Source organism: Columba livia, chromosome 3 (genome assembly GCF_036013475.1).
Source record: "Columba livia isolate bColLiv1 breed racing homer chromosome 3, bColLiv1.pat.W.v2, whole genome shotgun sequence".
NCBI classification, from domain to species: Eukaryota; Metazoa; Chordata; class Aves; order Columbiformes; family Columbidae; genus Columba; species Columba livia.
Window position 1 is genome coordinate 8219399 of NC_088604.1, and position 16084 is coordinate 8235482.

At 41.4% G+C, this 16084-nt stretch overlaps 1 protein-coding gene across 7 annotated transcripts in view; it reads left to right on the forward strand.

Annotated features, from left to right (window-relative positions):
- ITSN2 (intersectin 2) overlaps positions 1-16084 on the forward strand; it is an 88259-nt gene that overhangs the window by 60217 nt on the left and 11958 nt on the right. For 5 of the 7 annotated variants that reach the window (XM_065055755.1, XM_065055756.1, XM_065055752.1 and 2 more), the window contains 5 exons: positions 794-960; positions 1262-1307; positions 1495-1616; positions 3275-3371; positions 4495-4686. In XM_065055755.1, coding sequence (XP_064911827.1) covers positions 794-960; positions 1262-1307; positions 1495-1616; positions 3275-3371; positions 4495-4686 — 624 coding nt within the window. Of the gene's footprint in view, positions 1-793; positions 961-1261; positions 1308-1494; positions 1617-3274; positions 3372-4494; positions 4687-10681; positions 14243-16084 lie in introns of those variants that run through there. The other 2 variants (XM_065055758.1, XM_065055757.1) reach the window with 1 other exon arrangement.

Below are 16084 nucleotides of genomic sequence, written 5' to 3' on the forward strand. Positions count from 1 at the left end.
TTTTAATGTCTGTCCAAAAGAGACAGTGCAGATGTTGAGCTACTGTTAAGAGAATTCTAAAATAAGAACTTCAGTAAAGCTTATAACTGAGCATAGGCCTGGCTTTTGGGTGGGTTTTTTTAAGACTTTTGCTTGAGCATTAATTCATTTCTGAAAACTTAAATATGTCTCATACCCATAAGCTGTTCTTCATGCTGGTTTGTACTGTTTCATACTGTACTGTACAGACATGAGAAGGGACTTCTGGTCTCCTGAGTGTCGATCATTCTCCTTTCATCATTAGGAAGCAAAGAAAACAATTACTACTGGAGAAAAACTTGTGGGAAGCACTTTCTAAGCCTTTTAACCTAATGTATCTCCATGCTTCCCCAATTATATTTCAATTCCACTTGTGTTTTTTCATTTTTGCTGCATTAGTCAAATAAGAAAGCTTTTAATCAGATTTAGGTGTCAAATATACATGCTTGCTGTGAAACACAGAGGTGGGGTGGAATACTTAATGCAAGGGATGAGTTTTCAAGCTGTGGTCTACAGCAGGAAGATCACCGGGTAGTAACTCTCACCGTGCCAAATTCATCTCTCTGTACAAAATCCTGTAATTCAGAGTCAGAAGCACTAGGCGAGATGTGAAAACAATCAAGCAAGTAGGAAGGTCGATTCACAAACTTGTGAAGACACGATTCGTGTTACGAACACAGCGATGAACGCTGATATCAAAGATTGCTTGAATTGCATCTGACACACTTTTATCCTCCAATCTAAAACTGTTATCTCCTTCTTTCTGTTTGCACAGAGTATGTTGCGCTCTATTCGTATTCGAGCTCTGAGCCTGGTGACTTGACTTTCATGGAAGGGGAGGAGATCCTGGTGACCCAGAAGGAAGGGGAGTGGTGGACCGGGAGCATTGACGGCCGAACCGGCATCTTCCCCTCCAATTACGTCAGACCAAAGGATCAAGAAGTGAGTTCTGATTCTGGGAATTAACGCACGGTGCCTTCTCTCAATTTTATTGTATTACTGGTAGTGATATCTATCTCTTAGGTAGTGATTTTATGTACTTGACAGAAAAGCAAAGCCTTGGTAGCTTGAGTCCTCAGGCGGTGCTCTGGCCAGTGTCTCACTGTCTCTCCTACAGGATGGTATTTTGTTAAATATGGGCTCAAAATTAAAATCTCCATGAGCTTTTCTGTCCAAGCTGAAGCTTGGTGTAAACTCTGCTGTTTTTATTGCACAGTAAAAGATGATTTTTGTGTCTTTGTAGGCTTCTAGTAATGCTGGCAAAACTGGAACAATAAATAAGAAACCTGGTAAGTGTGCGATAATTGTTTAACATTTAGGATTGTTTCTTGAGTGATTATGAACATTTAGGTTCATAGCAGTGTTTTAATAGTGGCTAATGTGCTTAGCTGCAAGACACGTATGTACCAGCGTGTTTCTGTGAATTGAGCTCTTACTGGAAAGAAAAAATAACAAATGCAATTAATATATTTTCAGAAATTGCTCAAGTTACTACTGCCTATGCTGCATCAGGAACTGAACAGCTTAGCCTTGCTCCAGGACAGCTGATACTTATTCTGAAGAAAAACGCTAGTGGATGGTGGCAAGGAGAGTTGCAGGTAATTATTGAAGGAGAAATAATTGTGATTCCATGAATGGCAAGGAGCTGATCTTGGGTTTAATTAAAGAAGACGACTAGTATAGTGTTCTAAAAGCTGGCTAGAAAGTTGCTTTCATCTTGTATAAACCATATTTGGGGAAAAAAAAAGTTTTAAATGAAACCTTGGGTTGCTGGAGGGGTTGTTTTTTTGGTTTTGAGGGGTGGTTTCTTTGTAACAGAAAATAGTAAAACTGTGAATGAACATGCGCATGGGAGGAGGAAGAGGGATGTTGACAGTTAATAAATTGGTTAGGGTTTAATTGGTAAAACATGACATTGTAAAATGATTCTTATGAAAGAACAGGAATTCTTGGAAGTTGGAGCTGGAAGCTAGTTTACTGTGAAGTGATGGATTTCTCGTCCCAAGGGTTCAGGGGACTGATACGTGACGTTCTTCTTAAATCATTGTTAATGCTTTGACTTTTGGAACCCCATGGATCTTGTCCATAACAGCCTTCATCTTTGCAACCAATGCAGAAAGCTCAGTCATGATTGTATAATGCCTCTTTATTGCCCTTTTCTTTAGCTGAATCTAAAGCGTTAGCATAAATTTAAACACCTTACTTCCAATACCGAATCGTATTTCCAGTATTGGGATTGAACAGCAAAATAGTAAGTTCTCTCCTCTTAGTATCACTTAATTGGCCTTTCCCATGGTGTTCCACAGCTACATACCCTCTGTTTTGAGTGAATACTCTTGTTAATACTTGTCTTCCTTCTCCAACACTTAGAATAGGGCTGATCTAACTATTCAGCATCTGTTTTTAGTACCAATCTGCTTTACACATACAGGAGGAGAGATTATAGCGAGGAAGTTGAGAAAATGTCGCACTGAGTTTCTGTGAATTAACAGCAGTGGAAAATGTATTTGTAGTATGTGCAGATTAAAAAATACAGTAAACAATGAACAGTTTGTATTTTAAGAAAAGTAGGCAGGGTGCTGGTTCAGGAAGAAGCCTCAAAGAATAAAAAAATAAATGTGGAAGGGGAACTAAGATACATAATTCTCAGTTCTTGCTAGTTTGAGTTTCTTTTTTGTTGTGATAGGGCTCACTCTGCAGTTACTGCTTTCTTAAATCCATGCTCACTTTTATATCCTGACTTCTTTGTGCACTCTGAAGTATATTTGCTTCTTCAGTGTGTGCAGAGATAGTCTATGGGACTGAAAAATGAGGAAAATCTCCTCGCTCTCACATGCTGTACTAGGTAGGAAGTGAGAGCCAACACTTAGGTTGGGGTTTTCAAGAGCAGCTCGTGGTAATCGTTACCTCTGTTCTGAGTATCTCATTAGAGACTCCTTATAAGATGCATAAGTGGAATGTTCGTAGAGCAGATTTTCAGCCCTACAATTAAATTGTGCACTGAAATCATTAGCTGCTCTTGAAAATTTTGGATAAAAGCATTTGCCAGAACATATTAGGGTGCAGCTTTATTTTAATTGGGTTGTTTCATCCTTTAGCCTTTTTTTTCTTTTGAGATCTGTTCAGTATTTAGTTGGTGTTTGGAAGCCTATTTGCCTTTTGATAAAACTGCGTGACATAATTGTTGTGCTTTTTTTTCCAGTCTATAGACTATTTGGTTTCTGAATTGTGTAATAACCATTATAAACATTTACAGGCGAGAGGGAAAAAGAGACAGAAAGGATGGTTCCCTGCCAGCCATGTGAAATTACTGGGTCCAAGCAGTGAAAGAACCACAGCTGCTGCTCCCTCAGGTGAAAAAAACCCCACTTTATATTTCATTTAGAGTATTTTATGTAACTGCTTCGGTTGTTCAGGTACTAGTCTGAATTATATAACTAGCATAATATTATGTTTAATGGATGTATCTGATGGTGGTGTCATTGTGGAGGGTAAAGTTTGAGTCAGAATCTGGGTCTTCTCGGCTGTTATGAATGTGTGGACAGCTGTAACATCCATTCAACTATTATCTCTGTCCAAGAAAGGTAAGATCTCTCAACTTCTTAATTAAAACAGTTCTTTGTAGGGTCTCGTCCTAGCACATCCCATCCTCTACATGCCTGACAGCACAAAGTCTGTCATACAAAGGTCTGACAGCCAGAAATCTGTGAGGATCAGCAGTTCCTCTCCTGTGCCAAGAGCTTTTTAATTTTGCTGAATGCTGAGTGTGAACAGCCACACTCTTCTCATTTGGAAACTCCTTGTTTTCAAATGCTAGCAAAAAATCTTACGAAAAACTAGCAATGATTGACAAATACCTTGCAAATACAGCTCCTTGTAAGGAGGGAGACGAAGCAGCACATTTCCACTAGGGTTCTTCCTTTGAATGGCTGGGTACAGATGAGATTATTTCACAGAAAAGTAACTTTTTTGTTCTGCGTGTTTAAATTGTGCTGTTCTCCACACTTATGACTTGCTTATACAACAGCTTCCTGGGTACTACTGGGTAAAACTTCCCTTTGAATAAACTGTCAGTTCATGATGAGCTAATGCATAATTAGCTCTGCTATTGCCATGTTTTTCTCACAAGTACCAGGTATAAGATAATCGAACTCACTTTCTCTGCTGAGCCAGTAAAAGAGACGGAAGTATACTTGATCATACTTCAAAGTGTTTAGAAGGCCAATAGGTGCTGTACTAACTGAATCCATTCGCGATTAAAGTACATAGATAACTAAAGTGGCCTAATTTAAAAGAAAAATAGAAGGAACGAAAAGGGAGGGCAGTTCCACTTCAAGATAAGATCATGTGGCGTTTTTCTTATGTAACAGTGTATGTGAATTTGTTGTTTCTTTCCTGTTGTTATGTAAAGCACTCAGAAAAACAGTCTTAATACTTGTGTAACAGTGTTTTGCTGGTTTTGTTTTTAATTCACAGTGTGTCAAGTGATAGCGATGTACGATTACATGGCAAACAATGAAGATGAGCTCACATTCTCCAAAGGGCAGCTTATTAATGTACTGAACAAAGACGATGCTGACTGGTGGCAAGGAGAAATCAATGGTGTGACAGGTCTCTTCCCCTCAAACTATGTGAAGATGACCACGGATTCTGATCCAAGTCAGCAGTGTAAGCAACTTTTTTTTTTCTTTATTTCAAAGATGCATCGCAATTCTTTTGCTTTGTGTTTGGAATTTGGAGTTGCAGGCATCAGCTGAATCTATTGGTACTTTAAATACTTTACTATGGTACTAAGTACTTTAAATACTTTTCTATTTTACCTACAAACAATAAGCACGTTACTAGCCAGCCGGTGTGTGATAGTAAGAGTGCTGGGGTGAGCTAAAAACACTTGATCTGGTAGGTGTTCGCCTCCCATTAAAGGTGGTGATGTTCGATAACTGGCATGGACTGGGAGTCAGTGCAGACACACTGTGCTCGATTATCAAACTTGCTTGAGTTTTATGAAATACAAAAGAAGTGCCCGCTGTAGTCATCTTTAACTTACATTTAAACTCTTTATCAGTCAAGTAAAAATAATCAAAGAAAGGGTAGGAAAAAGCTTCTAGCATTAGCAAGTGATCTGTCCTGCGGTAAATAACTTCAGCTTAATGGCTGGACTCGATGATCTTAAAGGTCTTTTCCAACCAAAGTGACTCTGTGGTTGTATGAAATACGCGTGTCCTGGCTCCTTGCAGTCCAGCTCTCATCCACTTCTGAGAGACAACATATGAATCAAAGCATATGTTAAGCTGAAAACTACCAGCTGAGAACTGAATTCTAGTATATACACCTACCTGAGAGAATTTTCTCTGCATTTTTTTGCATGTAAACATGGTAAAGATTTCTGGTGGCACACACCCCCCATTTTTTTAGCCCTGGTCCCCAGAGAAATTTACCACCATTTTTACATCCTCAGCTTTTCATCCTGGCAGCCTGTGATTAAGCCAACTTTTATATCAACCTGTGCCATCGGTGGGCTTGGGAACACATCTTGATGTCACAGTTGCTCCTTTGACACAACAAGCCTTGTCCCTTTGCTTGCTGTTTTTTCCCTAGGCAGCATTTGTAGTGTTCTCAGTATAAAGACACATCCAGAAGTCTGGATGAAGTTCACTCTTCGTAGCCTATAGCTCGTGTGTAGGACCAGTTTGCGCTTAAGATTCGATCGGCACAGCTGTGTCCTTACAGAAGGATTCACAAACTTGGGAAGGAGGGTACAGCTTGCTTTGGACAGTTAAAATATTTTCTCCTGGTAGCTTTTTATGGTACCTGGGCAAAATGCACCATTCTTGAGGTTTTATTTTTAGCTAAATTTACATCTGTGCTCTCATGTTTGATAACATTTTTTTTAATGCCTCTGGCCAATGTGGCTGTGATGTCAAAAACTTCTGCATTTATACTGAACTTACCATTCTTTTGATTAGGCATCTCTACACCATTAAAATGATCTTTTAGAAGTTGGAGTTTTTTCATTTACGAAATCTGAGTTTTGAAGAAATCGTATAGACTAAATCCAGATGGGCTATAAAATCAAGATTCTGTCTGCATATTAAGACCTTGTGAATTTTCAAAAATCATAGAGATAATAGCTTATCGCACTGGGTGTGGTGCCATTTAGAATTACGTGGCTGAATGTGATAAGCACAAGGTGACCACTAATTTTCAACAAAAGCAGTGCTGAGACCAAGTTGTAATTGGGACCTTTCCATAAGATCATTACATTTTTCTCATTGTTTACTGATACATCACTGGGCTTTTTCTCAGATTTCAGTGTTGTGAACTAAAAATGTTTCCACCCACATTAATCTGTGGCTGCATGAACAGAATTTCCCTTTAAAAGTGTTTTGACAAAGGTCAGCCAGTGGCAGCCCAGTGAGCAGATGTGCGCATGGGCAGATGTGCACCAGGTCATCTGTACCTGGTTGTTAAACTTCTGTCTAAGAATAGTCTGTTTGCTATGAAGCAGATCTGCTGGTGCTTAATTAAACAAAATCTGCCTGTTGGTGAATGAAGAGTGTATTGATTTTATTTACTTATTTTGAATTCTCTGAGTGTTTGAAATAAGCTAACTTGTGTATCAGTTTTGTGCTGGGATTTACCATTCTTTTGTGATATTAAAATATATGCACTTGGAAACTTCAAGAAAAATCCTGCTTAAAGTCCAGAGTCTGCTCAAAAGCATCGTGGCTTGTTAGCTCAAGCGCAGCACTGTGCAAATATCGTTACAGAGATTTCAGGTGGGCTGTTTTTGTGTGAAGTCTGAGCTAGTAAGTTGTATGAGGAGTAAGCTGGCACTGTACCTGTCTTCTGTAACCAGAGAAATATTTAAATATGTAAATTGAACTTTCAGATTTCCTTAGATTTCTATTTTTTGCTCTTATTTAAACATAGTGCAGAAACTATGATTAGTATTGAGAAATCACTAAGGAATTGTCCCACGGGAATGTTGACGTGGCCCTCTAGGGACCACCTTAGAGATATGACAGAATACAATCTGAAAAATGCAGTGTTGTATTTTAAGGGATAGTTTATCACAGTATCACAGTATCACAGTATGTTTGGGATTGGAAGGGACCTCAAAAGATCATCCAGTCCAATCCCCCTGCTGGAGCAGGAACGCCCAGGTGAGGTCGCACAGGAACATGTCCAGGCGGGTTTTGAATGTCTCCAGAGAAGGAGACTCCACAACCCCCCGGGCAGCCTGTTCCAGTGTCTGTCACCCTCACTGAGAAGAAGTTTCTTCTCAAATTTAAGCGGAACCTCTTGTGTTCCAGCTTGATCCCATTACCCCTTGTCCTGTCATTGTTTGCCACCGAGAAGAGCCTGGCTCCATCCTCATGGCACTCACCCTTTATATATTTATAAACATTAATGAGGTCCCCCCTTAGTCTCCTCTTCTCCAAACTAAAGAGCCCCAGCTCCCTCAGCCTTTCCTCATAAGGGAGGTGCTCCACTCCCTTAATCATCTTGGTTGCCCTACGCTGGACTCTCTCCAGCAGTTCCCTGTCCTGCTGGAACTGAGGGGCCCAGAACTGGACACAATATTCCAGATGTGGTCTCACCAGGGTGGAGTAGAGGGGAAGGAGAACCTCTCTCGATCTACTAGCCACCCCCCTTCTAATACACCCCAGGTACCATTGGCCTTCCTGGCCACAAGGGCACAGTGCTGGCTCATGGTCATCCTGTTGTCCACCAGGACCCCCAGGTCCCTTTCCCCTACACTGCTCTCTAATATGTAATTTCCCAACCTATACTGGAACCTGGGGTTGTTCCTGCCCAGATGCAGGACTCTACACTTTCCCTTGTTAAATTTCATCAGGTTATTCCCCGCCCAACTCTCAGTATTGCAACATTTCCGTGGAAGAATAGCAGTTTCTCCCACTGTCTTTTCTAAATGGTCAAACATATTCGAAAGGGAGAAGGCAGATTTGCTTTACTCAAGGAAAATTCCGCTTTTCGCTCAAATTTAAACTCTGTTATATGGATTGCGTTTGTATCCACGGTCTTTCTTGGGTCTTACCAGTTACATGTAAGTGCTGTACTGTACTGGCAAACTTCCCGAGCAGAGGAGGAACTTGGGTCAGTGAGACGTTTCTTCTCTTAGGCTGCTGAAATAGCTCTCTGAACAGCATCACTGCCCTGACAAGATCACTTTTGCTGTTGGTGCAGCTGCACATCCTGGCATAGGGTCTCTGCAGAGAAGGAAAAAAAATCAATGAAAGGTGTGTCATAGGTCTGTCAACAGGTCTCTTAGATACAAATGAGTCCTCGTGATTGCGGAACACAGAAATCTTGAGAGTTGCGCTCTCGGTGACCTCGGTGATGGTTAGAGTTATGTTTTAATGACATTTTAATAGCCCTTATTCTAATGTTTGCATGGAAGTCGTCATAAAGAACAAATAAGGCATGCAGGAGGTTTCAAAATATAAATAGTTATAGATTTAAAGAAATATGCATAATCTCGCAGTCTTCTGGTTTTTGTTGAGTGCTTGCTCAGCCGTGCAGGGTCAGATCTTTTTTTGTCTTGCCAGTACCTGTCCACCAGGTTCTCTTCCCATTCTTCCCAAGGGGTGTGTAATGTGGGGCACGCACTGTGCACTTCTCACTTTACACGTCTTCCCAGCAACCTGGTCTGGAGAGAGTTTTGTCACTTCACTCAGTATTCATCTGCCTTAAACAGTTCTTCTTAGAAACTTCTTCTCTCCTTATTTGTGGGCTTTTTCAGCGAGATAGCCGTTTTTCAGCTTGTTGGAGCCTTGTCTTTATATTTTCTTTAGTTGAGATTTTCTCCCCTCCTGTATCTCAGGTGGAGACAAGGCAGATGCTCCAGCTACAGCTGCATGCTTGGTTACTAGATGGTTTTTAGTGTTAGAGACCTTCTTATCTCCCAGAGACGTTCTTACTGAGAGCTGGACAACTCAGCCAGGTGGACGTAATATATGATAATGTTATGAACACCTATGCTCAGCCTGCAGAGGCTTCTAGCGCCGCTTCTCTGAGGTATCATCTCCCTTTGTGAGACTGGTCTTTCACAGAACGCAGTGTTGTACCAGTTCTTTCTACTCTAATGTACATATAGGTATTGTTTCTGTTATATATATATATATATTTAGCCCAGCATTGCTGCAGTTCCTCAGGTGTCTAAGTTATTCCTTCAGGTATTTAGGTGTGAGCTCCAGGTAGTCCCCATAGGCTGATAAACACCTCCTGCCCTTTTAAACCTGCCTGCTCTGCCTTCTGCCAGTGCAATGGCAAAAGCTGGTTAGACTGGGAACAGATGCTCTCCCTGTACATTGTTCTTTACACACATATGACGACGGTGTGAATTTCTGGAGGTACAAACTTGCTGTTTGTGGTAATACCACTTAGACCTACCCAGGTTTTTTCCTCTCCAAACCTTACGTGTAGATGTGACGTGTTAGAGACAGGAGGCAAGTCCTGTCCTTTCAGTAACAAGGATCTGTATTTCCAGAAGTTTCTCTCCGTGCACAAAAGTTGATTAGTAATTCCTGTCCAACACTGTCTAACAAATGAAGCTGACCGATTTTCAAGGGGGTTCATAGTGAAAGAAGAACTTCTGAACTGACGTGCTCATGGCAGGTGCATTTCTGTGTCTATATAAGGACAACACGTTGGAGTTCTCGAGTTATGGCCAAGTAACTTCTCTTTATGATTGTGGAGTGAGAGTTCGTGGTATCAGTGCCTTTGAGGTATTGCATGTTGCAGGTCCACATTCGTTTTTTTAACACATGAAGATTAATAATTTTATCTAGGATTTTACTCAACAGCTCCAGAATATTACCTCTTTAACCAAGGATCACGTACAAAATCAATCCTCTACGTGGTGACACAGACATTTTTGTATTTCTAAAACTGTTTGGTGGATGTCAGTCAGGTTTGATAAAGCTTCCAGATGGAAACCCTGGGCTCTGGAATATTCTGTGGGTTGCCCGTGGGGTGTGTGCAGCTGCAGCCCACATCATACACCTGCCTTTAACCTGGCTGGCAGTGCCTCTTGTAGACCGTGTCGACCATAGTTTCTGATGGGAATATTGAGTGTTCTGGTACTTCCTACTGTATGGACACATATTACCAGAGACAAGGTGTCATTTCTTTACAGGCTTTGAGCAGAGTTGAACATGTTAATTTTTATGTGCCGATACGAATAAATTCCAACGCGGCTCTTCTTGACAAGTTTAGTTTTTGTCTGATATTCTAATGTCTCGTTACAAGTTTCTCAGGAGAAATTCTGGCTTTGAAATCTCGGGGAATTTTGCCATTGCTTTTAAAAACCCTTAGGGCTTGACATGGTGGTACTGAGTTTACGTAACAGAAATCTTCCTTGGGGAGAAAAACCACTTAAGTGAATCAGCTGCAAGTGTGTTTCAGAGTCAGTGATGGCTGGTCACAAGTACATAAAACTGTATGTGTTTATTAATAAATACGAAATTGCAAGAGCAGAAGCTCACGCTGTCTGTTTTCAGCAAGCTGAATGTTGGTCGTTCCTTTCTGACCTTTTTGGCGTTGTTCTGTCTTTGTCCATAGAACTCATATGTTTCACTCTTCAAAATTTATGTTCATTTTATCCTTCATTTTTTTGTTTTGTTTTTGTTTTTTTTAGGACCCAATGTTGTCTTCCAGTGTGAAAGCACCTCAGAGACCCACTATCCGAGTTTGACTGTAGCGTGGAGGCAGGGCGGCCAGCCCCGCTCACGTATCTCTGACACAATCCTTGTGCTTCGTTTGAACGTTAGATCCAGTCAAGGAATTAGGATTTTGTGGGTTTTCTTATAATCTACCGTTACAGTTGATTTGTAAAAGCAGGAAGGATAGTGGGTCTTTGTGTGGCTTTCACTGCTGTTCATTCTTGTTTCCTGTAGCGTTTTTCTTTGCTATTGGTAATCGTAGATCATTAGCATGCATATCAAGTTATCGTTTGCATGGTGGGATTGCAGACACACAAAGACCCACTATTTGCACAGTTTATCTGAGCTTTTTTTTTGAATGGGCAGTTGTGTTCTTTTAATGTTGTAATGTGCATACTTTGCAGAATTAAAATGTTTGCTGATTACTGTTCTGATGGACTTGATTTAATCTCTCACGTATTGAGCTTTTAAAATTGGCAGCCTACAAGGCTCATCCAGAAAACAAACCCTACCTGGTAGTCACTGTGATTACAAACATGCTACAAGATCTAAGGTTAAATCTGGTGCAGTCCATCCAGTCTTTTAATACCCTTTTTAACTGGGGAAAAGAACTATTAAGCATGGAGTGGAGGATATTTTAATTTTTGTCATCCTTCACAATAGTACTATAGCAGGAAATCAGGTTGTTTTGACTCTATATGTCCTGTCTCTAAACAGCCTCCTTCCTTTAAATACTTTATTCTGATGATTCATATTTGCTTTCAGTTTTAGCAAAGAGCAGACATGTACAGGTTGCTGCAGTAAATACTGATACAGCCTCTAGACCCTTTCCTTGCCCCTTTTCTTCATTAAATAATTAACGGTACTGAATAGTGGTTTTATCTGGCTACAGTCTGCAGTGACTTTAAGTAATATCCGAAAGCTGCTGCTTTTCTTTCTGTTAAATGAATTAGCAGCCTAATACAGAGGTAACCTCAATAAAGAGATGTTGCCAGAAAAGAAACACTAACAGGCACCTGGAGCTGAAGGCAGAGCCATTGGGTTTAAAAATGGAACTATCCTGCTCAGCTCAAAAATTGTCCTTAAAGGTACAGATCAGCAGTGTGGTGCGGTAAAGGTGCCCTGTCCTGTTAGTTTGGGGAAGGAGGGACCAGGACTTCAGGGCTATAACCCTGATACCCCTTAAAATAAAGGATTAATTTAATAGTGGACTGCTCGTCTGATTAAATAGTTCCGTGTTCCTGTAACAGCAGGAAAGATCTAGTAGACGCAGTATTTAATTTAGCTGGTTTCCTGAACTTGGTTACGAAACAGCAAAGGTCACTTATGCAATCAGAAATGTTTACAAACCACTGTATGTTTACTATACATATATATGTATGAATGTTGTGAAGGTACTATCAGGAAAAGGTCAGTCCAAGTGCAGAGATCTAAAAGCCTTTCTCCAAAATTTCTATAGAAAGAGTGGGATGTTATGGATTTAATATACTTGATCAAATAATGTATATGTGCCCTTTAGTTCAGAGATATATCTTTTGTGCAATACAGACTATAGCAATGTGCCTACATAAAACTGCAAATGGATTTTTATTCTCGATGTATTTTGTCTAGATGAGTATTTTGTTATAGAATGAAATCACGTTATTGTAGGCAAATAACATGCTAGATAATTCCTCAAGTATTCTACGTTTTAAGTATTTCTACTAAAATATGCTGATCACCCTGAATTGCCTTCTCTGAATTTGACTTGGAAAGCCTGTCTGATGCTGAAGTCTGTTGTGCTACGCCAGTGGCATCAAGCACTCACTCACTCTAGTCTAATTATTCAGTGATCTTATAAATTATCCCATTTCTAAAAGGCCCTGTTAACCTGTGGGGTTTGAGCCAAACCGACTTCCCAGTGTTCAGTGACAGTTTTCCTTGAATGCCAAATTGCTGCTGATCGCCTTTGCAAAATGAAAAACAACTTCACATCCTACCTGGGCCGTTCTAGGAAACAGTTGCAAGGCATTTTCCAAAAACAACTGGCATTCTCCCCATTTCTTAACTGATAAATTGGAGATGAGGCTCAGTTTCACACAAGGAGCCCTGTTGTTGGGTATGTGAGCACTGGTAACTAGTGAAACAGCTGCCCCTCGGTTTGAGCTGATGAGCATTGAAATGAAGCATTTTGGGTTTTGTCAGTTGCTCTGAATTCTCTAACTGTAATGACAAAGGTGATAATAATAATAGTAGACGTTAATAATGCTGATTGAAAGAGATGTAGTCCCTGCCTTCAGTGTTTACTGCAAAAATCCACGGAACTCAGCTGCAGCACAATCACCTGAGTGCTCTGCTCTCCTGTCACACGCTGGCGCAGAAAGAACCGAATACATATAGCAGGTCATCGATAGGAAAGACCATGCCGAAGATGCATTTCAGGCAAGATTATTTTAAAATAATATTCTGTATTACTGACGAGGTGTAGCTAATAGAAGCTGGGATTAAATCGGACTTTTTCTGTCAAAAATGCTTCTTTTTCTCTGGTTGTGTGCAATCCACTCTGTTGTTAATCGAAGTGCATAGAGTTGGGTTCAGCTGTGATCCCAGCCAGCCAAGTAAAACTAGTGTTCATCCCTTATTTGGGTGAAAAAGCTTGGCTTTGGAACTAAGGACAAGGTGGAAAATAGAGTTATTCGTTGAACTGAGGATCCTCAGTGAAGAGCTCAGGGTTGGTCAGAGCCACGCAAGGTTAACAGGTAACACTGAAGCCAACCAGGAAAGCAAAATATAGTGTTGCCTGCAGCGTAGTACTTGCTTCATATTGTCCCATGGGGTAAGAATGTAAACGATGCTGTAAATGCACAAGACCAGGTACTTCTTAATTTTGTAAGTGTCTAGTTTGCAGAATGGGCTGACAGCCTACAAAAGCGTAGCTGTACAAAGTTTACAGAGCTGAGCTCCTGGTCCAGCAATCGGGTCCATGCAGGGAAGGTTTGTGCCACCACCGAGACCCAGTTGCAGGTCCAGGGTGTGCGATTAGTTGGTGATGGTGAAGGGCTGTGACAGCCAACAGAGCGCTGTCTTAAAGTCAGTGTTAATAACGTCACCATTAGGAGCACAGAAGGCATAAAACTCCATCAAAAATGCTACACGCTAATAATTGAAACTTCTCCTGCCAGTCATTGAATGTTATACCATCTCAATCCTTGGTCAGATCGTATCCCTGTGTGATTTTCTTGAGCTGGGTTGAAAACACGTGTAAATAAGTCTGCTCGTCGGAATGCCGACACACCTTGGCCTGTGGTAGAGTCGGGAGCTGCTACAGGGTCACGCTACTTTAATGTAATGAACTAATAAAACTGCTACGTAATGGTGTGTGCTGCCTTAAAATCTCTTCTGTTCTTTTCAAGCGAGAGTATTAATGTCTGGAGATGATTGTTAAGACATGCAAATGCAGGCTACGCTTAGCATGAGGCAATTGTTCATCTTTGGTTTTAAACAAAGTTGTAAGATAACTATGCAAATGAATTTTATTAAAGGGACACATAAAAGGCTCTAGTTTGTCTGTTGTGGTTTTTTTGTCCATTTGGGGAGGGTTTTTTCCCTTCTGAACAGCTTGGTACGAGCATTATGTTACCTGGCTCTGTGACGGAGCTACTAGATTTGCTCTTGAAATTTTACCTCTTGAAAGTTGAATCGTAAACTTCTTCTGTTGTAGCAGAGGGAGCGTACTGCATTTACTAATTAGGGGAGATTGGATAAAAGCTTTTATGATTTTTCCCCAGGGCCTGATGGAAACCAGCCTTTCCATGTTGGCAGATTTGTTGGATTAGTTCCTTGCAGGGGTTTCAGTGGGCACAGAGACGGCTACAGGCTGTGACAGGGGGACATTGCGAGTGAGTGAGCCTTGTGTGTGCCGGTACCATCAGTCTGCTCTCTGGCTGTACTAAAGGGACTATTTTAATAGCAACCTGGGGTACCTAAGGTGAGATGTAGACTATGGTAGCCTGGGAAAACATCCCCCCTCCCCCTCAAAAAATCCCACAACCCTAAACAATCCAAGCTATTTCCTTACAAAATGCAGTTTCTATAGGCCACCTCTGCCCCTAAATAGTCTTCAGTGGTGACCCAAAGCCGTGATGCTTCTGGTACAGGCAGATCCTTCAGGACAAGTGCTGAAGATGTCTTTCCAGAGCTGCTGTTTTCAATGTGGTTTTTCATGGTTGAGTGGGGAAATTTGGTGAGGAAGGCAATGAAGCACTTGGTGCATCTTTGAAAGCCTTTTCTCCATCTGGCTTTTACCGCAATTCTCAGGAACTGTCTATGAAGTGAGGAATTTTAATTTACTTCTTTTTTAAGAAAGAAAAAAATGGATTTATTTTTTTTAAATTACGTTTAGCTATCATTTCTCTTTCTTTCACTGGAGGATTTCTTCAGAAAGTGTCTTTTTTTTTCCCATTGAACATACTCAAATCCAAAATATGTCAGTAATTAGAAAGGTTTTTGTGCCCCAGCCTCCCTGTGTTTTCCAGGCGTTTGAATCTCCTGCAGAGTAGAACGGAGTAGAAACTCAGTAGTTTTTCATGCAGGGTTAGGTATGTTAGTAGTAAGAAAGCTTTTCTTGTTCAGGTATATTTGGAGAGGGAAATATAATTTTAAACATAACTTTAGAGACTGGGATTTCCTGTTTATAAACTCCAGCTTGTCTTCCCCTGCCAGGCAGCTGCAGAGCGGGATTTACCACACAGGTATGGCGGCTGTGGCGGGAATCGCTCCCTTGCTGTGCCCTGAGTTCCAGAGGTACCAGACCTGCTCCACCTGCTGCTTTAGGTGCTTTCCTCATAGAATCACAGAATGAGTTGGAAGGACCCACAAGGATCATGGAGTCCAACTCCTGTCCCTGCACAGGACAACCCCACAGTTCACACCGTGTGTCTGAGGACGTTGTCCAGTCTCTTCTTGAACACTGTCAGGCTTGGGGCCGTGACACCTCTCTGGGGAGCCTGTTCCAGTGTCCAGCACCCTCTGGGTGAAGAACCTTTTCCTCATGTCCAACCTGAACCTCCCCTGACACATCTTCCTGCCATTCCCTCGGGTTCTGTCACTGGTCACCAGAGAGAAGAGCTCAGCCCTGTCCCTCCTCCTCCCCTTGTGAGGAAGCTGTGGCCGCCATGAGCTCTCCCCTCAGTCTCCTCTTCTCCAGGCTGAACAAACCAAGTGACTTTAGCTGCTCCTCATACAGCTTCCCCTCCAAACCCTTCACCAACTTTGTGTCCCTCTTCTGGACACTCTCCAGTAGCTTTATACCCTCTTTATCCTGAGGTGCCCAAACCTGCACACAGTGCTCCAGGTGAGGCCGCCGCAATGCAGAGCAGAGCAGGACAGTCCCCTCCCTG